This window comes from Apaloderma vittatum, unplaced genomic scaffold (assembly GCF_000703405.1).
Source record: "Apaloderma vittatum isolate BGI_N311 unplaced genomic scaffold, ASM70340v1 scaffold13002, whole genome shotgun sequence".
Classification (NCBI taxonomy): Eukaryota; Metazoa; Chordata; class Aves; order Trogoniformes; family Trogonidae; genus Apaloderma; species Apaloderma vittatum.
In genome coordinates this window covers 46,542-71,360 of record NW_009701964.1, presented here as the reverse complement: position 1 = coordinate 71,360, position 24,819 = coordinate 46,542, and the positions used below count along the sequence as shown (strand labels likewise).

Below are 24,819 nucleotides of genomic sequence, written 5' to 3'. Positions count from 1 at the left end.
TGGCCTTCCCCGCAGGGCGGCCGCCGGGGGGCGGCGGCAGCGGCGGGAAAGCGGCGCGTTGCTGCCTCCGCCCTCCTGTGGAGTTGGCGCAGGGGGGAATTCGGTGGAAAAGCGATCCGTGCTGGCTGAGGTGGTCGGAGAAACCGATTCTTTTGTACCCACATTTGAGCATTAGGGCATAAATAACAGACCAGTGAGGCTCAGGTCAAGCATGATGTAACTGGTTAAGCACCTGGATTAATGCCATAAGGGCTGGGTCCAGCTCCCGGGTTCTGTCAGTGCTGCGTTGGGTGGGGCGGATCACAGGCGATGCCGCCCTAACAGCAAGTTTGCTTGCTTGGATACTCTTTTGAGAGGGAGGTTTCAATAAAGATCCTCGCACGCTGGTTTTAACTACGGAAGGGAGGGGAATAAACTTTTTTCTTACTTGTATTTAACAGGTCTGTATATGATGACCAGCCAAATGCACATCAGAGGTTTATGGAAAAGCTCGATGCCTGCATACGTAACCATGACAGGGAGATAGAAAAGATGTGCAATTTTCACCATCAGGGCTTTGTGGATGCTATTACAGAACTTCTTAAAGTTAGGGCTGATGCAGAAAAATTAAAGGTAAGGAACTAGTTTTTCAGAGTTTCATATGTCATTGTCTTTGAATTTAGAAGAAAGAACGTGACTCTTCTACTGAAGAATAAGAATTCAGCGATTGTCACATACACGCTGATGTTTGTAACAACTGTTTACAAGTGGATTATTTAGGATTTGAGGTTAAAGCTGCGTTGCCTGATCCAGCAATTTATGTCTACAAAGTGGAATACTTTTTTTAAATGTATATTTTCAGAAAATATTACCAAAATTATTTTGCCTATTCTAAAGGCTTTCTCAGAAAGTAAAGAACAACAAATGGTAATTTCTTACATAGGTCTTTTTTCTAATCATGTGTTTATATGTTGCACCTTAGAAAAACTTAAATCGCGATTAGAAAAATAAAAATACTGCAAATCTGCATGAAAAATAAATTTTCTTTACTTTACAAGGAGTAGGAGAGTAGGTGGAGTTAGTAGTTTTCGTTAGAAATGAGAATGAAGATTTACTGCCAGATCAGAATGCAGAATAGTAAATTATGAGATCCGTCCCTTTTAGCTCTCTTTACACTTTTGAGAGCAAAATATGCACACCAGACAGAATGAGCATAGTTCACCAGAGGTTATGATTAGAAGAGCATTATATAAAGGATATTCAGATAACAAGAGACCAAATACAGCATCAATGAGGTCATTGAGCATCTTTGTTCAGAAATTAATGAGATTTTTAATAAACTAGAATGTGCTTCCTTATTATGATGACCTAATGAGTCACTTACTATGTGGGAAAATCTGAGGTCGAGCTTTGCCTGCACCTGCAGCATTAAAATGTTGCTGTGGTTTGGAGATTTCCACGTTTGATGTTAATCAACCACCCAGTGTTTGCATTCAGCAAAGTATGAATGTTTAATTACCATAAAATGCAATCACCATTTCTTACAGACAATGAATGGCCCATAGAGCTCATTGAGGTTATCAAAAAGGGACCAGTGGTCAATTGGGTCAATGATTTGAATTGTTTGACAGACCTACAGAAACAAGGAAAGTTCAAAAATCCCAAGTAAATTTGATAAGTTTGCCACAGAATCTGTTAGAAAGAACTGTCATAAGTAATTGAAGTTAACAAAAACCCTTTGCGATCAAAAGTTCAAGTTCAAGCTGTAGAGTTAATTTGAATTTGCATTTCTTTGTTCTAAGTTTCTCATGAAGCATGATCTGATTACAAGGGTGAGCAGTCACATCAGGGCAATATATGCATATTTGTCTAACAAAGGTGAAATTATTTTTAAGGTCCAAGTTACTGATACCAACCGAAGGCTTCAGGATGCTGGGAAAGAGGTGAGAAAATGGTGCTTCCTATTATGGACATTATGAATATTTGAAACAAATTAAATTTATTTGCATAATTTGTGATTTTCTTTTTTTCCCTTTTTTTTTAATCTTTAAGGTGATAGCCCAAACAGAGGAAATCATCCGATGTCGAGTTCAGCAACGGAATATTACAACAGTTGTGGAAAAACTGCAGTTGTGTCTTCCAGGTGAGTGACCTATAGCTAAATACAGTGGCAAATTAAGTAAAGTAAGTCACAATAGCCAAAACTGAAAATAAATGTAGTTTTTAAGTTGTGGTCCTGTAACATCCAGTTTAATAAAAAAAATAATGGGTTTTAAAAAGATGTCAACATGTAGTTTCTGTGTCTTTTACAATACTTGACGTAGAGCAATTATGACACTTTGAAAAGACAGTGAGACAGATATAAATGATGCAAACAATGTAACCACATACAGCTTTAAATGAAGTAATATTTTTAATACGATAAACAAGGATTTTTTTGTATGAGAGGGTGGTTTTTACTGTTTAAATACTAGGGAAAACTAATGAATCTATTTCAACATTGTACTTTTAACTGTGTGTCATTATTGCTTTTTTTTTTCCTGTGAAACATAGGAGCTCTAACTGATGTTTCAGAAAGGTTGTATTATAAGATTGCACACAGCTCTGTAAGGGTTTTATCATGTTCATGGTATTGACATAAAACAGGTTTGAGAACTTTTCTTGTAAAGTTTTGTTGTTGACTGGTTATGAGTACAGTAGGTGGTACTGTTGCCATTTAATGGAGACAGGTCAGAGACTGTTAATGTAGATAAAGTTACAGTAGGTACTAAGTGAATGAATATACTTTGTATATATAATGTCTACTATTTTGTTTAATCTTAGTTATTTTTCATTTACAAGCTCTTAAGAGTTCAGTTCTTTTCTTCTTAACTGTGCTCTAGAATATTTTTTGCTAGTTTTATCGTATTTATGTCACAGTAGGAATTAAATAAGGTAAATTTAGCATATTCTTTTCTATGGTTTATTTTGTCCTTTACAGTATATGTTTTCCTCTCATATTAACTAAAGCCACAATAAGATCCATGGGTTAATCTGCTTGTTTTTATGCAGTGCTAGAAATGTACAGCAAACTTAAAGAACAGATGAATGTGAAAAGGTGAGTGAACTTACTTCCATGAGTAAAATATAATATTTGTAAGTAAATTGATGTAATAGCAATTGCTAATGTAGATAAGTAAGTATTCTAAGTTCTGTAGCTTGGTACATGGTCTTCTTTTTGTAATACCTTGTCTGTGTTTCAAGAATGTCACTGCAAGTGAACAAATGTTTGTATTTAATATAAAGACTTCTAGGACCTTAGTGATTGCCGTGAAAATAATGTTTACTTGAATAAGCATGACATGTACTGAAATTATGATGATAAAATGTTAAGTGTATCATTTTATTAATACCCAAAACAGCTGAGGAAGCAAGAATAAGTTCCTTAGGGAGTGAAGATCTTTCAGAGTGCATTAATACCTAATTAATCTATCATGATGTATTTGAATCAACTTCATAATCCAAGAAAAAAGGACATTTCATTCCATCTACTTCTCTTTAGACCTGCTGTATTTCTATGCTAGTCTTTGGCGTAAATGGGACTATGAGACTGAAGTGCAGAAAATGTGTTGTGTTTGGGTTTTTTTCCCTTCTCTGACATACTGACTTACTAAAAAAATTTGAAACTATAATTTAAAATAAACCTCTAGAATAATGGTTTCTACCTGGTGCGTGACCATTTGCTCATTCCTCTGTTGTGTCTTCCCTTTCTGTCTTCTTAGCGAGCCACTCACTGCTGCTCTAACCCTAGTACCCCCAGTTGTCTCTCTTGACAGCTCGACTGTCATCCCGTCCCACTGGGGCTGCTGCGGCCTTGTGCCTCAGGCACACGCACCCCAGCAATACCACTGCTGCTGTTGCTTCTTCATGGTTTCTACAGCATTATTGCCACTTGCATCCCTGCCTGCTTTTCGTACTGCCTCAGTCATGCTGATTTCTACCTGTCTTCCCTTGCTGCGTTCATGAGCGTTGCCATCGTCTCTTTGTTCACATGGCACCACTGCAGCGAGGTCCCACTAACAAGTCTATCTGGACCCCACTGTTCCCATGTGGAACTAGCCATGCATAGTCAGGAGTCTACAGGGCTACTGTGTAATTTTACTTTTGGACTTTTTGTCTGGTTGTCTGTTGTCTGGGTAGTCAACACCTCCTGCCATACTGCTGAAGCTCTGTGTATGAGTAAATCAGCTCTAAAGCCTATGTGCAGACATGTCCAAAATGCATCAGATCTACCCTATGCATCAGATCAATCAACATTGCAGCAAATCTAATGCATCTTCTGCAGCGGTATGTGTGCTACATGATACCAGTACATAGATGCTATCTGGGAGATCTTCTGCAGAAATTCAAGAGCTTTAAGAATAACCTAATAGCTATGGCACTGTCCTGTCCCTTGTTACAATCAAAGTTTGATAGATGTGGACCACGTGGATCACTTAGGTGAGGTAAAATTGCAGGTGCCTTTTAGCATTTTGGCTCTATGTTCACTAGAGGTTTTATAGAGTCCTCTGATGGTTGATGTGCTTTCTGAGAAGTCATCAGTACTCTTTAAATCTAAAACTAGATTTCTATCATTTAAGAGATGGAAATCTGATAATTTTCCTGTGAAAGGTGTTGCCAAACAGGAAGTCTTAAAAGTCAAAGGATGATATACTGAATTGAAGGGTTTGGACATGTCATTGTCATACCATAAAAAGATCTAAGGGAGAGAGGAGATGCCATAGCTTTGATGTACCATACCTTGAAATCACATGGAGTGCAGAAGGTTAGGACTCTGCTGCAGGCTACTGCTCCAGCTCAGGTATCTCTTTCATTTGCTGGTCCTCAGTTACTACTTTACCTGTGACCTGCAATTCCCTATAATACAGCCTAGAGGTGGCTATCTTGTGGAACTTGCAGGTAATTAATTTCCTTGTGGCTTAGCAGTCAACAAATCCAAGGAGAGAGTGTTTCCTTGTCTTATATTACTAAGTGAGCAATAGGAAGGACATCCATGGCATCAGTGCAAAGACCTGGTAGTTGATGTGTGCAGATACAAGGAATTTCAAAACTGACCCTCTAGAGTTTTACCGTGAAACTTTAATGGAAGAGTCAGGGAGATGTGCATTCACAATCTCTGTCTTAAAACAACGAGGAATGTTTATTTTAGCCAAAGATATTTTTTCTCATAAACCTTAATTGAGGTTTGGTAGTGCAGCAAAGCTTTCATTGGTCTTTTTTAAAAAAGACTTCGTTTGACTTTCTCTTTGCAGACTCTGAGAATATATTTTTATTATTCCATTGTCTTACCGTCTTGTGCTATGAATTAAACTAGCCTTCCTAATGTTTAAAGGAAGAGAAGATGAAAGCATGGACATTCTGTGTTTTGGGGGACAGGTGTTTTAGGCTAAAGTCTGGAATTCTATTTCCTTTCCTCCATTGCAATTTCCTTTAAAGATAATGCTGGATTTTGTGACTGGAATACCTACTGGTTGATACAGATGGAATGGAGGTTTACTGAGGGGTCCAAAAAGCCATCTATTGATAGCAACCTTTGGCCCATAAGAACGTGGGCTACATTTGAACTGATGACCTAGAGGTGAAAGGCTCTGTATCCTATTTATCTGTCTCCTGAGCCATGGATAACACAAGTTGACAAGAACTTTAGTTGTGAGAGGAAGTAACTGCGGAATCTACTCTAAACGGACACAGTTGGTTGGAAAGAGTTATGGAGGGTTTAAAGTCTTAGCTGAGGAAGCACAAGGGAGGCGTGGTTTCTCCATTGCTCTCCAAAACACCTAGTGGGGGCTATGCATTTAGACTGAACTACCTAGATGTTTCATTTTCAGTCAGAGATAAGATCATCACACATTTTCTGCAGCTCTGTTACCGTGGCCTGTGGTTTGACTTTTGATATGTGCCTCTGGAGAAAGTTCCCAGCCGCTTCAAGTGATTGTGGTCTAATTGGGAATTGTTAGAACGGATGTTTTTGCAAGTCTTTCTCCACAATAAGTATTACAAAAAAACCCAAACCCACCACATAGTGAAAATAATTAAATAAATTCAGCTGCTAAGGTTATTGCTGAATCATCTCAAATCTACAGTGAGAAAGACTAGAGAAAGAGTATGGCTTTTCAGAGTGAGCTTTTTGCCACGAAAAACTTGGATTTGTTTTCTGACCTTACTATAAGCTTTCTTCTGAACTGTGGGAAAGACAGAGTTGATTAGTTATTTAGGTTACTAAGTCTCACTGAGACAGTCATGCAGCCTTTCTCTGCATCAATCTTCCCAGCGTTCTAATAAACCTTATATGATGCAAGTGAGAAAACTTCATCATTTATATAATTTAGTTCTACCCATGTCTGTATGGAAGGGTATCAGAACAGATAAAACTGATGCTGATTTGATTTTGGTTTTCTGCATTGTTTTGCAACTGTGCCAAAATAAAGCACTGGCTTTTACCCACTGCGAATTAATACTTCCCAGAGGTACCGTGGATCTGTCAAAAAAACCCCATCAAAACATGTATTTTTTACTGAACTGTCAACCGCTTTCTTTCTTACTGTTCTCACAACCCTATTTGATTAATAACTCCTGGTTTTAAAAAATCTCCTACCACATCAGTTGCACAGCAGCTCTTTAATCTGATTTTCAGAAATACTGAGATTTTTTACTAACTTTACGGAAGTTTTAGAATTAGTAGGTGCCTTGATCTCAGTTCATAGTCCTTTGGGGCAACTGATAAAATGAGTATGCTGGGAAAGTTTCAGAATTAGGTGTAGAATTGTTGAGGCAACTAGCTTTAAAAACTAAATAAATAGTTGTTCCTGTGGTGAAAGGTTTTTCAATTGCAATTTCAATATATCACCTTCACAACCTCTGCCAGTGTGACTTTTCTGCAATGTTATTGAAAAATTCCAATGAACTCCCTTAAATGTGTTTGTTAGAGTACAGAAAGATTTTTATATCTACTCAGTGGAAATGTAATAAGCAGAAATGTACAGTATTTGGCTCTGAGGGAAACAGGAAAGTTGGAGCACACTTTGTAAATTAAGTTTGTTTTCCTTAATTTAAATAAAGTGAGAATTTTAAGGTTATTGTCTCTCCTCTTGTGTTTTCAACAGGAAACTTTGGAACTATATGTTTCTTTACTCAAAAGGCCTGTGTACAAATACATTATTCTCAGTCAAAATCACAGCCTTTGAGTTCATCTTGCTCCTGTACTATGTAGCTTCTTGACTGCTCTCATTTAACTTGATGGGGCTTTTTTAGCAAGTTACGATATTTCCCTTAATTGCCTCCAAATGGCAATTCGCTGATAAAAATCTTACAAGTTTTCTCTGTCATTTAAAACACACTTTACTGTACACAAAATATTAAGTTAACGGTCACTTCCTTTTTCTTTTGGATTTTTTGTATGATGATTTTTTGAGTTCTAATGCAGACCTGACTATTCTGTTCTTGAGGCTTGGACATTTTGTAAAATGCTAGGTCAATTTTAGAATAAGATGATGCAAAACACTAACATTAATCTTATGGGGGGGGTTGTTGGTTTGTTTATTTTTTTTCTAGTCCAGCTTCTTGCTGGTTTTAGAAGTTTCCGTTTTTATAGTGTGAAGATGTTAATAGAACCATCATAAAGTTTCCTAGTTCTAATGACAAGATGGATTGGTTCTGGACAGTCTTATCAAATGATGTCTATTTGTGTTTCAAACTTGCATCTTAATTTCAAAGCTTACATTACAAGTTTTGCATTGGAGAACATTCTTACAAGATTGGTTTGAAAGAGTAGAAGGAGAACTGCTATACTTATATGAAAAAAAATAATGTTGAAGATACTTCTTTAACTCGTTTATAGTCAAATGGGCAATCTTTACCTTACATAGTTGATAACACATGATGGGAACTAATAATGTTATTGTCAAAATCTTCAGCATTAGGTTAAATCTATGGAATTATTTTAAAGCAAAATATACAAATACATCATCCCATGAAATGATATGCAAAACTTTTTAGTTTAAATCCTGACCTGTAGGTGACCTTCAAATTAATAAGACTTCAGTGCTTTATCAGAACAGATGTTAAAAGGGCAAGATCCTGAGCTCCATATATATGTAATTAGTAAGGGACTCTAGAATGGATTTAAAATGGATTATGTTAATTCTGAACTTAGAGACAGCAGTCAAAAAACCTTCCAGATGAACTAACAGTGTTCTGATAAGCTGATCTGTATAATTTAAATAAAAACCTTTTATACGATTTTGATGCTATTATGGTTTTATTCCCCAGAAGTCTCACCATGTGGCACTCTTCGACATTTACTATTTAAAAAACCAAAACCTACACACATAAACCCCCCAGATCCCTTCTTATCTGCAACTTTCCTGTTGCCTTATGTATATTTTATATAAACCAAGTATATAATAAACAAAAGGGCCTGATTTACACTTGAAACCTCTTTATTTGCAGTCTCCTGAAAGCAGTTGTGTTCTGGAATAAAAGAGAGGTTTTTTTCCATCCTCCAGCTATGCTGAATTGTTAGCTTAGAAATGACTTAACTGAGAAAATTCAAAACAATTTGTTTATTTCAGAATGGAACAAGAAGTTATGACTGTAATGTTAATAATTTATTATTGCTTGTCTAAAGAGGGAGAGCCAGCAGCTTGAAATGTGTCTTGGTTTGAAAGTGTTTACTCAATGTATCTACAAAGTACTATCCAGATTCAAAAGAAGTGGGAAGGACACTTTTCTAGGTTTTCTTGAACATTTGAAGAGACTTTGCTCATGTTCAACTTTTTCCTTTCAAAATTATTTGGTAATTTTCCAGTACTCATTGTATAGGACTGTCAGGAAGAAAGAGGAACTAAGGTTGTAATACGAAAGCTAAAAGTGGATAGAGGATATTGCTCTGTATTTGTGGAAAGAAAGAGTTGGAACTAACACCAAGGTTGCAGGTTCGATCCCCGTTCAGTCCCCATGTGTTGGCTGATCTAGTTGAGAGGTGTCCCTGCCCAGGACAGGGAGGCTGGATTAAATGATCTCTAAAGGTCCCTTCCAGCCTAGGCCATTCTATGATTCTATGAACATTAAGTTAACTCCACTGGATCTCAGTTTTTCTACTTTGCCTATTCAAGACCAAGCTAGAAGTCATTGATTGGTTCACCTTATTCTGTTCTAAAAGGCCAAACTTAAATGCATTTTTCCAAAAGCCTGCTTGGCTGAGTGGATAGTAAGAGTACTGTGTAAAAGAAAATTATTGTCACATAATTGCTGTTCTAGTCATGTTTAACCTGTTCCCTGCACCTCACTTTAAAATGTTGACATCACAGATCTGTTGATCACAGTGTTTCTGTTTATTGCCTTCTTAGTTTAAGTTCTATGTCTCAGAATTGGCCCACTTCTATTTTGCTTCATCTTGTCAGTAAAGTAAATTTTTTCACAAACATTCTGCCTTAGGAGCCGGTGTGACATTTGAAAATGAGATTGAGAAGGGTATTGATTTCAGGAACAGGCAAATAGGATCCTGGCTCAGCCCTGAATCATCTCCTTGTGATCTTCATCTCTCTACTGATTGCAAGAGGAAGCGTGAAAAACCTAATTCCCTCAGTTAAATTTTCCTTCTTTAAATGTTTCCCTAAATCAGCTGAAAGCATCAGAATTTTGCTTATATGCTACAGGACTGAAATTGATAAATGGTTTTAGTAGGTATGTCTTGGCTCCAGAAGCCCTGTAACGTGTGAGCTAGCTGAGACTGTTGTCAAAATGTCTTGAGTATTTAATTTTTTAATTTATTTTGCACTTAAATCACTTTTTACACTTAGTTTTAACTCAAGTATTTCTTTAAATTCATTGACCCTTATATAGTACTTCCCAACATAGTTAGGAATGTACTGTACAACATCGGCGTAGTATATGGACATGCAAGGAAGTATTTCTTGATGTTTTATTTTTTCCCTCCTCTCAGGCCATTTCTTCCATATTTCTGCTACAAATAGCCTGTAGGCTAACAGAACATGGAAGAACAGAGAAAATAATGGAGTTTTTGTTGGTGTGGCTTTTTTTTTGTTTGGTTGGTTTTTTTAACCCCTCTGAGCTTAACGCGTGTTCAGAGTAGCTGTTTTCTTGGTGGGAGATACTGCATTTTGTCAGAAGAGTAAATAGTTTTATAGTTTACATTGAAATATAATATAGTGCTGGAAAAAATAAGGCTTGAGGTAAGTCTTTTCCAGCTAAGGATGGTGGAAGAAGGGTGAGTGTGGATGTGTGTAAATGTTCACATATACCTGAAGAAGGCAGATTGATACAGGCACAGTTTTCCAAGATTTTTTTTAATTGTTTGGTGCACATACTGCAATGTTGAGTGATTGGCAATTAGTGTTTCAGAAAGAAAGAACTCAAAAAAATGTCAGTCTATAAGAGGAGATAATCATGAGGACTTTAGTGCCTCCACTCTGCACAGTACTCCATGTGGTGTTAGGACTCTGTTTATCTGAACAGCTAATACCATAGGAGCCTGCTTAAAATTTTGACTTGCCTGAGTCACTCTGACAGTTCATTTTATTTTTTTTTCCCAAACTGGAGCATTATACAGATGACCCTTTGCTTCTTAGTTTTTCTAAGAACAATTTCATTAGGTGTATATTGATTGCATATGCAGTACATTTGTTAAACAAAATACTTTATTAAAAACGCATAAGAAGCTACCTAATTTTATTTTAATCTCTCTTAGATACTATTCTGCTTTAAAAACAATGGAACAGCTAGAAAATCTCTATCTTCCAAGAGTTAGCCAATACCGATTTTGCCAGATAATGATAGAAAATCTTCCAAAACTGCGTGAAGAAATAAAAGAAATATCCATGTCAGATCTCAAGGATTTCTTAGAGAGTATTCGAAAGCATTCGGACAGAATTGGGGAAACTGCCATGAAGCAGGTAAGCTGATCTAACAGGACGATTTTTTCAGTCCTCTTATTCATGGAAAATAACGGTCTGGATAGTCTCAGGTTAGCCCAAAAGATTTGTCTAATGATTACAGTCATCACATAAACCTCTGAGTAAAGATGGAGAGCTGTGAAATGCTTGCTAAGGTCTTGGGCAGTTTCTTCTCCTGGGCACGAAGCTGTAAATTCTTGTGGTCCCTGGCTAACACAGGAAGCAGCAGCGTGAGACCTCAGTAGCATCAGACTTTCTTTCCAAACTTGTACCTGTGTTCTACACAAGAAGTAGGTTCCTGCCTGGGAAAGGAAGGAGGAATGCTATATATCTCAAGTTGCAAAAAGAAAAGTGAAATACTTGAGTAGTCAGCTCCTAGACAGTCTGTAACTCACCAGAACAAAGAACTGCCTATCTGGCCAGCTGGCAAGGATGGGTAAGACTAAAAGAAGCATTGAGGTAACTGGTCAGTTCTTTCTAAAGTACTACTAGTACAGAGGACTGAGGTGAGAGACTGGGACAGCCGGAGTCCTTCCATGTTCCATCACAAAATAATTTGTCACTTCAGAACACTGGTACTAGGCAAGTTTTAAAGCAGTTAATGCTTTTAAAATTTACTTGGAGAGCAAGTAAAGTTTTCACTTGACTTTATGTTGAGCAGAATTCAGACTGGGTTGCCATTTCGTCATTTGTAAAATGCAGCATTGCTTATTATAAATGAAACTTAATTGCAAGATTATTCTGTGCTACTTTGTTGCATTTCCTTACTACTAAAAGACGGTACAATGCATCTTCTGCAGCTGACTACTCACTAAGGCAGTTAACTGAAGACAGCAAACAAATAGCTGGAAACTCTGTGATAACTGTACTTCTTTTAAATATTGATTCTCTGTTTGCAATTATGATCAGGAAAGTTACAGATTTTATTTTTTCTACCTGTCCTGATTAGAGCCAGACAGCCCTAACCCTTGACACTTCCTTTAAAATTGTATTCTGGATATTAGGGAAAAATTGTGCAGAAATTGGCTTTTGAACTCATTTATCATCCACATCAATTACAGACAAAATCATTGGTATAGGCTGAGGACACATGTTGCACTTATACTAATATATGTCCAATAGCACCACCTGTTTTTCATGTCAGCATATACTCCTCAGTGATGAAATTTGCATTACATCTCACTTTATTGGTACTGCTCTTAAAACAGGCACAGCAGCAGAAAACCTTTAGTACCATTCTTCAGAAGCAGAATAATGTAAATTATGGTCGGAATATGCGTTTAGGTAGGAGCAGAATTTTGGAATCCAAGAATGAAATTACATTGAAGCGAACATTTGAAGATGATGATGAACACGAAGAAGAGGTAACTTTTTACTAAATCAGTACATCTTATTTAAAGTGAATTTCGTAGGTTGATTGATCAAAACTTGGAGTATGCTGTCTGTAGATTGTCAGTGTTAGGAAGAACCAGAGAACATCTTCAAGAGACATCAGTCCAGATTAGCATGTTAGGGGAAAAGAATAGTGCCAAAATGTTAGTTGTATTAATGCTAGCTTTAGCATTATGTTTGGGGACATTCAGCTGGATAAAACTTGTAATTATTCTGGAATACAGTTGCAATTTACATTATACTTTACCTGCCCACTGGAATATTCTGCTATTGCTAAAGCCAACATTTCTGTGTTGAGGACTTCAGCTCGTGTTAGAACTCCTTCAGCTCAGTATTCAGGAATTTATTAAACCAGTGAGTATTTAGACCTTTAAATCTGCTGCTCTGAAAACAGCAAAAGGAATCTGGTCTTGTAACACAAAATCTAATACTGTAGCACAAAGAGAGGGGGGAGTTGAGCAATTAATTTACTCTTTTGTGATAGAAGCCATCCATTTTGGGGTCCCTATTAAGTAGATGAGTTCTGCTGGTGGTGTATAACATTTTGCAGATTATATGCTTTTTATGCTTTTCTTTTTCCCTTCCTTCTTCAGGTTTTAACTGCCCAAGATCTTGTAGACTTTTCTCCAGTCTATAGGTGCTTGCATATCTACTCAGTTTTGGTATGTATTAAGGTGACCTTGAAAAGATATTTTACTTTTTGCAGTGGAATGTTTGGTTTTGTATTTTTCGTACTTTAGTAGTCCCCAAGCAAACAAACATATTGCTTCCAGTAGCAGTAGTTCTGGATGAACCGATTGAGATGGGTAGAGAATGGATACTCAGGGCATGACTGCATGTTCTACGTTATATGCATAATAAAGGACACACAGCAAGGCATTAATTACATAAGTGTTCTTAACAATATATGTAAAATATGCATGTCTGCCTCAATAGTGGTATTTGCACTTTTGCAATTCCCCCAGGCGTTCCATGTTACCTAAATATATGGGGCGATATAATCAATATCACAAAACATAGGAATATTCACTCTAAATCTTGTGGAAATCAGAACAGTAGAGCAAAATAACAAGCCCAGACTAGAGGTTGCCACAGACTGTGCTCAAGCAGATTAGATTGGATTCAGTGTCAGAGACACAATAGCCCCTTTTAGATGATGTAAAAGAGCTACGAAGTACAAGCTAATGAGGACGTAAACCTTTTGGAGGAAACTTGGTAACAAAGTATTTATTATTTTTCTCACCTTTCTTATGTCTCAGTCCCTTACAAATTCAAATTACTTATAGAATAATTGTCAGGGACATATAGATGAACTACTTTTGCTAATCCTACAATCTCAGCTGAATTTGGCTTCAAGCATTCAGGCTATGTTACGTTCTTTATATGGAATCCTTGCAGCTGTGTAACATGGAAGCTTATATCTTAAATAACGTTTAAAGTGTTATTTCAGTGTTACTTTTTTTTTTAAAAAAAAAAGGAGAAATCCAGACAAAGACATCTCTAATTCTTCATCTCAATTAAAGAATAGGAGGGACAGGAAGACAGGCTGCCAGAGCTATTAAAAAAGCATGGGCTATTTCTTTCTACAGAGGAAATAAGTGTGAAATAACATGTAAAAAAGAATGTATAATGTTAAATTACACCACTTGACACCATCTGCTTATTCTCTCTTGAGTATAATAAAAGAACAGGAAGTAAAATTGATGGATGTCATTTAAAAGCCATATGTGATTATGTTTTTCATTTGGACAAGGATTCTGATGTTGGATCCTTGACCCAAGGATATGCTCTTTGGGTTTGCACAGAACGTTTGCCAGCTTCCAAATTTACTGAGACAGAAAATGACTTGGGAGTGCTCTCTGTCAAAAAAGGATTGTTGATGTCTTCGGAATGGGGCTTGTCTTTCCTTCTGACATCATCTAATTAATAAGTCATGGCAGCATTATAAAGAGCTGTGCATTAACCAGTTCTTGGAGTCCTTCTCATTTACCTCCCAATGTAAACCATCTCTTTTGGAGTTTAGAGAACTTCATGATTACAGCAAAGGAGGGGAGTTGATCCCAGGTGGCTATTTGTTACATTTCCATATTAAGGACTTTTCTCACAGCAAGTGTCACCTTCTTAGTGAATTTTCTCTCTGCTACAAAGGTGTAGAAAATACTCTGCTTTTATGCAGACCAGAAGTTTTCTGCTCTGCTTCTTCATACTGAAGAAGAAAGCGGGGTTTTATATACCTCAGAAATGTACATAGCTTGTGATTGCAACCTGGTGATTGCAATATACATTCATACCAAACATGGCCTGTATTTATTGATGAGTAACGTTTTTTTAGACTAGAAACTTCTGGGAAATAGGTATACAAAGAGGGTTTTTTTAGCCCATATATTATGCGAGATGGTGTGTCTTTAAATTTTGGTGAAAACACCCTTGATCTCTTTAGCATGTAATGTTGCCTTTTAACCAAATGCTATATAGCAGTATAAAAATAAATGTAACTGTGGTGTGAAATTATGCTTCATATATGAGCAATATTCTGAGAATTTATTTTTTCTATTGATACAAACTCATGAATTTTTGGAAGCTGGGCAAAACAAATGCATTTCTTTCATATATTTTTATCTTGCCTTTGCTTATTCAGTGAGTGAATCATCAGGGTTGTTGCTGTATTCTGCTAATTGTTTTAGAACATCTGTTTAAAATAGTTGTTTTGCCTGAATTGCTGATCTCGGCTGCATAGGATAGCATAGTCTGTAAATAATCATACAATATTTTATATCTTTTTCTTTGGTGTGGATTTGAGAACAGCTGTTCTTTTTCACTTGAAAAGCTTGTGTCAGGACTGAGTAGAGATTTGATATTGGAAGTAGAATTCAATAATGGTTTTGAGCATCTCAAAACTGCATTGAATATTTGGGTTGGGTATAAATGGTTAGTGTGTCTGATTAGTGCATGATAGTATGAATTAGAGCCCACTGTAAAGTTCTACTGCCAAAGAAAGTGTTCTAGCAAATTTGCATCTCAGTTTCAAGTGGATATTTTTGTTTTTAAGCCAAGTCTCTCCTTTATATTTTGTTAGATTAGCAGTATTTCTCTATATGATGAAATACTAATTTTGAACTTAAAATACTAAAATTAAACTTCATTTGTTATATTTTATAAAGGAATTCGGTAAGTAATGCTAGCTTAGCAATATAGAATCTTTGCAATATTTTGACTTGAAAATTTTCAGGAAGCTCAAGTAGTGGAACTCTAAAGAGCGCTGGCCTATTAACAGGCTCATGAAGTAAAAACAAACCTTAAAAATGCTAAGCTGCTTTATTCTGCTTGCATGCAAATTACATTGCGTTCAGTAGGTAGATGAGTCAGTGTAGCACTGATTTCAAATGGACAGATGGCTTCTACTGAATGGTCATCTTAATGAGACGGGTGGGATGTCACTTGAATTCCTCAAAATATAATCATTAGGCACAGACGGTATTGTGTTTTTTGAGGACCGTGATAGAAAAATCCAAATCCACAGTCATTATATTTACCAATTCCAAAGAGAATAAGTAAATATTAAATGAATCTCATGTGGGGTTTTTTTTCCTCAGGCAAAGCTAATGCAGACAATGTTCAGATATATCCTATATTAACAGAAACATTTTTGTAACTTAAGTGTAGAATGCAGTTAGTTTCTTGAATAACCTAGAGAAACATTTTAGGAGACAATGTTTCAATTATAGAGTGATAAGTAATATGCCTTGTCCATAAATATTAGTATACTGTGAAAGCTGTCTTTTAAAAACATACATTTTGCGTAAAATGCTTAATATTGTTTGACAAAATGTAGGCATATGTGGAAAAATTTTATGCATAGTACATTCTGTAGACTACTTTAAAAGAAGATGATTTCTGTGTATTTCATGCATGCAAAACTGCTATTATCAGCTGGAGTTCTATGTGTGGAATAAATGCAAAATATGTAGCTTAGTTAAGAGAATTCTGCCCTTGATTTAAGAAGTGCCTTCTTCATGCTGAAACAATGTACTTGTTTTCAATTACCTTTGTCTTGGTTTAGGGTGATGGAGAAATATTTGAAAATTACTACAGAAAACAAAGAAGGAAACAAGCAAGATTAGTTCTGCAGCCGCAGTCAAGCATGGTAACTAATACTTTTCTTTTTGCATTGACTTGGGTTGTAGCTAGTACTTAGTATTTTTATTTCTAAACTTGTTTTCTTTTTCACTGAAAGCATGAAACAGTAGAAGGCTATAGAAGATACTTCAGTCAAATTGTAGGGTAAGTTTTCTAAATGAAGATTTATTTCAGTTTTACTATATTGATTCCTAGTTCACCCTCTGTTCCCCCATTATCCAAAAATTTTATTCTACAAGATTCAGTTTCTGCACAAATCATGAGTGTGGTTGCTGCTGACCCTGCGTGGGGAAGAGCATCCAGATCCTAGCAGTACGGTGCCCCAAAAGGACCCTCAGCAGTGTGGGCTCCAGCTGGCGTGAAACAGACTTTTCACATTTTGACTTCATGCTGGGCAAAAGCGTAACATAACACCAAACATACCAAAGTGTCACCGCTTGAGTGGGAAAGGATTTAACTGAGTTTGTGCGTGGAAGAGTAGAATTAATAATTTGAGCATTATTTTATTTTAGTTTCTTTGTAGTAGAAGATCACATTTTACATGTAACCCAAGGACTGGTAACTAGAACATATACTGATGAACTCTGGAACATGGCCCTTTCCAAGATTATTGCTGTTCTTAGAACACATTCGGTAAGTGAGAAATTTTATCAGTATTGCAGTTTAAATCCTCTTACTTCAGAGCTCTGTAAAAACTAGGGTAGTAACAAAGTGAAAAATTACACCTCCCTCATGTTTTCTTTGCCTTGTGATTAAAAATTACTCAGATTTGGGAGGGAGCCTGCCAAGCTTTTGTTTTTCCCAACAGTATCAGGCTGTGATCCACAGCCATGGGCTATTTGCATAATCCTCCACTGATTTACAACTCACTGGGTCTTCCAAACCTTCTCTTAGTCCAGCAGTTTAGAATATGCAGAGTTAATCTGCTGTTATTATTGCAATCCTTCCTCATTAGTCTCAACTGACCTCTTCATTAGATCAGATTGAATAGTTCAGCACTGAAAGCACCACCAGGAAATAGTTCCTAATTATCATCCCAAATGCACTGTTTCCAAAATAAACTCCACCAGCAAGACCCTTGAATCTCTCTCTCCAATGCTGTGATAGTAGTATGTTTATATCGAAGTAAAAGTATTAGAAAAATATCAACTGAGTATTTCAGTACATTCAAAGTGTGTCTCCTGAAGTTGTATTTCTACCTCGGCTCCAATGATGCTGAATAGCTGCATGCTATTTCTTATCCCTCTGTGAAAACCAATGCCATACTGTTCACTCTGACTGCCTCAGAAAATTGCCTTGGAGTTGACTGTTGGTGTAACTTCCACTGTTGGAAAAAACAGAATAGTTTTATCTTTACCTTTTTAATGCTTGATAGAAGCAGCTCCTCTATGCAGTGTTATTTTAATTTCTATTACAATTGATCTTTAATTCAAGGAATATTTTACATTTCACATATACTGAGGAAAAGTGGGGGAAAAGTTCAGACTGCAGCTATAGTTTTACCACAGGACCTTCTTTACTGATCAGTGATACATGAGATGTTCTCATAATTTTTAATTAATTTCAAAAGATTGGGATAAATTGATATATATTCAGCATGTTTCAAAGCTGCAAATTAACTGTCTGCATATGGATTTATACACCTATGTAAAACTATGATGATTTAAGGACTGAAAGTAATGTATTCTCTAAAGAATTCTTCAATGTCTTGTCATTATTTTAATACAAATATTTTTTTACTTTATCTAGTATTGCAAACGCTGATGCTGAGGTGAAAACCTTAGTTGTATGACTTCACACCTCTGAAAATCAGATTCCAGTCATTTGGTAGAGTAAATAACTTAGTGTCTTGACTTTTTACCATCAAATTTGCAATTTGAACTTATTTAGAAAGCGTTTTATAATGTTTTCACCATGCAGCTGGGCAATTGTCTGAGGTGGCGCAGTTAGCACTAGTTAGACCCAGGCTAAAGTTTAAAAGAACCTCCTGTGGAAACCTCTGTGATGTTGATTTAGCAAAGCATTTTGATGTGTACTTATGTTCCACTGAAATATATGTAATTTACCAATTTTGAATTTCACTACAACATACTGATATTTATTGAATCTCATATTTTAATTCTTCTTAGCTTTTATTCTAGTTATAGTTAACTAAAAAAATTTACAAATTCTTTTATGTAGCTGGACTAAATGAAGTGAGTCTAAGTTGTTTTTTACTAAGGCAGTCAGATAAAGGGATAAGGCAGAAGAGTTTAGCCTTCTGTGCTAATATTCTTTGAAAACATATGTCCCATATTTTAAATCCTTTTAATAAAACTAGAATTTCTCACTTTCAGTCATATTGCAGTGATCCTGACCTTGTTCTGGAACTGAAGAATCTCATTGTAGTATTTGCTGATACTTTGCAGGTACATACTATATTAGTAATTTAACTGAAATTCCTAGAGTCAAATTTTTCCTTTAGGTGAGTAAGTCAGTGCTTTGGGTTTTCCTGAATCATAGATACAAATCGAGAACAAAATTACACAATAGTATTTAAAAAATATATGCATTTCTTGCCTTTTCCAGTATTATCAACTTGATGTATGCATTCTGGGCTATCCAGCTAACATCCAGTTACTCATATCTGTGCAACATTAATGTTAGCTGTGTAATTTTTGCATGTTTTTGTCTTTTATAAATGCTTCACTTCTGATCTTAAGCAAGAATAGCATTCCAGTTATCAGTAACACTCTAGCTGAAAGACCAAATGAACATCATTGGCAAGTATTCTTGCAATGTTTAATAGACTGATAAAAAAGGATTAATTATATGCATAAATAGCAAGTTAAAATGCTATAGGGAAATGACACACCAAAAGCATCAGATCAAATGTTTGGTAAGAATTTAGTATGTGATTTTATAATTGCAGTGGTGTGTTTAAAGTACTATAATTTGTTTTACAGAAGTGACAAAATTGAATAATAAGTCTCAGCGCAGAGTCCTGAAGTGGTGTTATAGGAATTGAGTGTATTTGTTCTTGAATTATGTGCTTTTCATTTTTATACCTTAGGGCTATGGTTTTCCTGTGAACCGACTATTTGATCTTTTATTTGAGATAAGAGACCAGTACAATGAAACACTTCTTAAAAAGTGGTCTGGATTGTTCAGGTTAGTATTTAAAAATAATCTTGCCTTTTGTGTTACATCTCTTGTTTTCATAGAGTTGTAATTCTGGAACAATTAACTCAGTATTGTGTATGAATTTTGGGTTGGATAGGACTAAGGTATTCATCGCATGTAACTAAGGAGAAGAGCTGTCAGGTACTGTTTCTGTAGTTAGTGGAGAGAAGGAAGGTCTCTAAAGGGACATTACTGAAGAAATATGCAAGAGAGACACCTGGTTTTCTTCCTCAGGAACCTAATAACTCCAGGCTACTGCAATAGGACATTAGGTTCCTAATTTAGTTTGGCATTTACAGTCAGTCGATATGCGTATCTCCCTGACAGAGTACTGATACTGCCAGCCCGTCTTTGTGGTTTTTTAATGCAGGTACGTTTCCACCTATTCCTTGGAATCATTTGATTGAGTAGATTGTAAGCCGTGGAATACAGCAGCCTGGGACTGTACTCCAAAGTCTGTTTGCAGAGTGGGTGTGATGTCTAAATGTGCAGAAATTGTTTTCTGTAAAATACATTACATTTTATTACAGAAAACCTTACAATTAAATTGATCACATAAGGTTCTCAAGCTCTCTAGACTCAGGATTTTCATTTGATTGGTAGGAAAATCCAGAGGCTACTTAAATAACACTGTGAGCCTGTGCCTGGTTGAAGTTCTGTGCATCATTTCGATTGACTATGTGTAGCTGTGTTACCTAAGTGAGACACTGTGGATATCTGCTTTAACATAGACGAAATGTAGGTTACCATAATTAATACCTCATTATGGTTTACTGCAGTAGACTAGTTCTTCTTAAGTCATTTTTTTGTATTATGCTTTGAGTTGTACATAAATATACAAAACCGCTTTCGGCTATTTTTAATCTGTGATTAGACACAGTAAAAAGACTTAGCATATACCAGGTATATGCAAATCCATCTAAAAATAGTTTGGATGTCTGAAATTATGATGATGGCAGCTCATAACTTTTTGAAGCTGCACACCTAAGCATGGCAGTAAAATTTATATTCATCTACATGTTTAACACTGGAAAATACTGTAAATAAATTACATGTCCTGAATTCTTTTTCATTTTAATAACTAATTCACCAGGGATATTTTTGAAGCAGACAACTACAGCCCTATTCCTGTAGCAAATGAAGAGGAATACAAAATAGTTATAAGCAAATTTCCTTTTCAAGATCCAGAACTTGATAAGGTAAGGAAAAGTTTTATGCTATTGAAGTTTACTGAAAACCAATTAAGGACACTTGGGTCAATAATGATTTTTACAATTAAAAAGCAATTAAAATTTGAAAAGCTAGACAGATTAGGAGGCTAAATCACCTTCTTTGTGTGTAATTATCTAGTCATAAGTAAATATGAAAATTAAAGCTTTAGTAATTTGCTGTGCTGTTTGAGTGAATAATGAAACCCGTTGTTTTGTAAACAAATTAATAATACAATTTAATTGATACAGTCTTTATGTAGTTATAATACAGTCCACCTTTAGTTAAACTTTCCTGTAACTCATTGGGTTTAGTAACTCGTAGTATATTATATGTTGTAGTATTGCAAAAATATGTGTAAACCAGGGATGAGTTAGAGACAGAAACTTGTATTCTGCTTTTTAAATTGTGTTTGAGCATGGAGGGTGAAATGAATATGAGGGGACTATAAATAATTCTGCCCTACTCATGTTCCAAGAGGATATGATAGTCTTTCATAGCCTCAGCCATTCTTTTACTACAAACTCCTTTCACAGAAAGGTGTTTAATATGTTCTATTATTCAAATATGGATTTGGTAATACTGATTAAGAAATAACAGGCTCATAATGGAATGTGTAAAGGGGAACCAAATCTAAGAACGACAGTTACTGCCGCATGATAGTGGCAGTAACTATTGTATGGTTTAGACATGATTCATCACCACAGATACCTGCAAAAATAAAAAGAGAGTCTAATTCTATGATTCAGCAGGGATTTACCAGGCAAATGTAACAGCTGCATGTCATTAACACAGTATTGCTGTGAAGATGAAAACTTGAAGGTGGGTTTTATGCTAATTTTTGAATAGGACTCCAGAGTGCTTTCTGGATGCTTTCCTCCATCAAATTAATTTATTTAACTATTGTAATACTAAAATAAGATAAACAGAATGGAAGTCCCTGTGATGTTGGAAGTATGCCCCACCTCAGATACCATTAGCATGACATCTTTTGCTAATAAATTGCAGAGGTTTTTAACATGCACTGGATAATTTTATCTACTAGCCTCTCTCACTCTCTGATGTATTAGCATGTATGCATGGACATCACTGGTGTGGACACGTGTAGTTACATGTATCTGTGATTGATAGGAAGCTTAGGCTCTTTTTTTACCAGAAGGGAAATACATTCTCTGTGTCGATGATTTTCGTTTTAGTTTGTGCGAGAGAGAGAGAGATATTTCTATTTCACAGCGAGCAGCACTTTTTGTAAATATTTTACGGGCAGAATCTCATTGATGCTTAGTTTTTGGGGTGGTAAGTTTGAGAGTGAAGCTGGGAATCAAGTTGGATTCTGTTCCCAACTCCATCATTGACCAGCTTTGTGGTGCTGGCAAGTCACTTCATATCTCTCTGTCCCTGTTGATTCACCTGTAAAACAGAAAACATTTTTATTTTTTTTACATATCTCTGAAAAGAACTTTGAAACCTAAAGAACTGTATGATCTTAGAGGTCTTTTCCAACCTTAATGATTCTATGATTCTCTATGTAAAGCAGGAGGACATCATTAGAAGTAAAGCAGTCTGAGTTTTTTTTCTTGTGTCCTAGCAATTTTTGAAGCAGTTCAGTTAACTTCATCCAAATTTAGTAAAAGGGCAGAAATCTCAAAGATGATTGAGTTCCTGAAAGTTTGACACCTAGGCAGTGGAACAGAGGAGAAAGAATCCTTAGATATCCTTGCTGAAAGAAAGAGTGCAGTGTAACCTCATGTGTTGTTAGACAGCAGGGAATCCACAGGGAGGGGAAACTCCGTAAAGCCTTCAGCCTCACTTCTGTTGGTTGTTTATAATTTCATCCATTTCACCTCTTTGTTGCCTCAGGCTAGAAGACACTGGGAGATTATATTGTGTGGGTTAATTTAATCTATGTTTTGATGTTTTAAACAAAATATTAAGAAAATAGGTGTGTAATTTTGGGCTAGCTGCAGAAAGAGCCTATGTAGTTAATAGAGAGGAACAGGCACCCCAGGAGGCTAATTCTGTTTGATGTGTCTCTGATGCCTTTGACAGATTAAGGGGAATTTCACCTTCGAAAATGTCTGTTTCTCTCCATTTCATATAAAAAGAGATGAAGATGAGTGAGTGTCTCATTTTTATCTGTAGGTTAGGGTGAATCACCCTCATATTTTACAGGTAAGTTTATCATAGGAGTTGCTTGCAGGACATTAGACTGATACTAACCTACTAGATATTTAAAGCAGGAAATCCGATCTGATGGAAAAGCAGTCTTGCTGTTAAGACTGAATATACCAAACTTTTGTAGTTTGGTTCTCTCCTCTACTTTTATTCCCTTTCTGTGTTCAGAAGTGAAACAAATGGTTGTAGCTCTGTTGATTTAATTTTTTTTTTCTTGCTGCCTACTCTTAATAATCAAACAGAAATTGTGGTGTCCTCTTGTATTGACCAGACATTCTAGAGGATAAAGAACTTTCTGTTATATCATTGGATGTATGAAGATTGAAACTCAAGCCCTGCTGACAGAATATTGCAATGATCCAAAATAATTGTATGGAATACTGTTGTATCAGTGAAAAATAATCGCTTGAATCAGATGAATACATATTTTAAGTAAATGTTATTAATTAAAAAAATGTTTGCTATCTTTGTTGAATGACATGAAGGCCTGGCACTTACACTATGTATTTGTCACACCACCCAATCTTAACTAAAGATGTACGATTAGGAGAATGTCAAGGTAATTTGTTTTGTCTTGTTTTTTTAATATACAAATGTTGAGGTGCTGTTAATTAATGCTTTTGTTTGTTTTAAGAAATGGAATTCTCCAGGAACGATACCAGATTTTAATTATATTTGTCATGCATTAGTCATATAGTAGACAAAAGATTGTTTTGCAGACTTCAAAAATTAGGTATTCAGTGCACAAATACCCATTTGATATGTGTAGATTCAGTTGAATTTGTTTACTTTTACCCTTCCAAATACAATGTCAGCTTTAAAGTTGAAGTAAGAACTGTGATTTTATTCCTTTAGACTCCTAGTATTTCTCACATGTTAATCCAATTTTTTTAAAAAAAAATACAAACTGCTTTGTTTTTGTGAGAAAGAAAGTAAATATATGATAGTAAATACACATGCCTAAATATTCTCAAGATACTTTCAAAATCCCAGATGTACTGAACTTTTCAAATTTATTTATTTTGTTGTCACTGCTTTCTTTAGCAAGAAAAATGTTTGCATTTTTGAAGCTCTCGTCCCACTTATATATATCTTGTTTATTCAGATTTGAAGCCGTTTGAGACTGGATTTTTACTGCATGTTTGTAAATTGCTTTCTACAGAGGGATCTTAAATTACCTAAAGTCTCCAATCTTTATTGTAATTTAAATAACTGGTAAAGTTCTGTTTTGCTTATGAGCAATTTGAAGAGATGTAGAAGTCAGATCAACACATACCACTGTTTGGTTTTGATGAAAACCAGAAGAGCTTAAAATAGATTAAAATATTGATAGTGTAAAGTGACTAATTGGCACATTTAATGCCAAGCTCTCCTTAGAGCTTCAAGTGTAAGAAAGTATTATCTTTTATTTTCCCAGCAATCCTTTCCAAAGAAGCTTCCAATGTCTCAGTCAGTGCCTCAGATTTATATCCAGGTTAAGGAATTTATTTATGCAAGCCTTAAGTTTTCAGAGTCACTTCACCGCAGGTAAGCTTAAAGTATCAGGAATGTGACTGTAAAGTAACGTGTAACTTCCAAGTGACCTAAATATATATATATATATATAAATAAAATATATTTTCTTGTTTACTTGCTAGCTGTGCTTATTTCATAATTTAAATGTAATGAATATATATATTTCTTTATATTTAGTCTATGTTTCCTGATGCTGTAGCATATCCTTAATATATGTATGTGTGTATGGTGTGCAGTATATGTCTGTCTGTATGGGTGAATGTAGCTTGGCATGGTAGCAGTCTAACATTGATGGTTT

At 35.7% G+C, this 24,819-nt stretch overlaps 1 protein-coding gene across 1 annotated transcript in view; it reads left to right on the top strand.

The window, feature by feature from the left end:
- The first annotated feature begins 438 nt into the window (after positions 1 to 438).
- Positions 439 to 24,819, top strand: part of EXOC6 (exocyst complex component 6) — a 54,037-nt gene continuing 29,656 nt past the window's right edge. The window contains exons 1-14 of the mRNA XM_009879351.1: positions 439 to 612; positions 1,875 to 1,922; positions 2,032 to 2,122; positions 3,031 to 3,076; positions 10,727 to 10,931; positions 12,140 to 12,295; positions 12,917 to 12,985; positions 16,384 to 16,467; positions 16,558 to 16,604; positions 16,973 to 17,093; positions 18,797 to 18,868; positions 19,513 to 19,610; positions 20,716 to 20,821; positions 24,424 to 24,533. Of these exons, the coding sequence (XP_009877653.1) occupies positions 481 to 612; positions 1,875 to 1,922; positions 2,032 to 2,122; positions 3,031 to 3,076; positions 10,727 to 10,931; positions 12,140 to 12,295; positions 12,917 to 12,985; positions 16,384 to 16,467; positions 16,558 to 16,604; positions 16,973 to 17,093; positions 18,797 to 18,868; positions 19,513 to 19,610; positions 20,716 to 20,821; positions 24,424 to 24,533 (1,385 nt within the window). The 5' untranslated portion in view covers positions 439 to 480. The remainder of the gene's footprint in view (positions 613 to 1,874; positions 1,923 to 2,031; positions 2,123 to 3,030; positions 3,077 to 10,726; positions 10,932 to 12,139; positions 12,296 to 12,916; positions 12,986 to 16,383; positions 16,468 to 16,557; positions 16,605 to 16,972; positions 17,094 to 18,796; positions 18,869 to 19,512; positions 19,611 to 20,715; positions 20,822 to 24,423; positions 24,534 to 24,819) is intronic.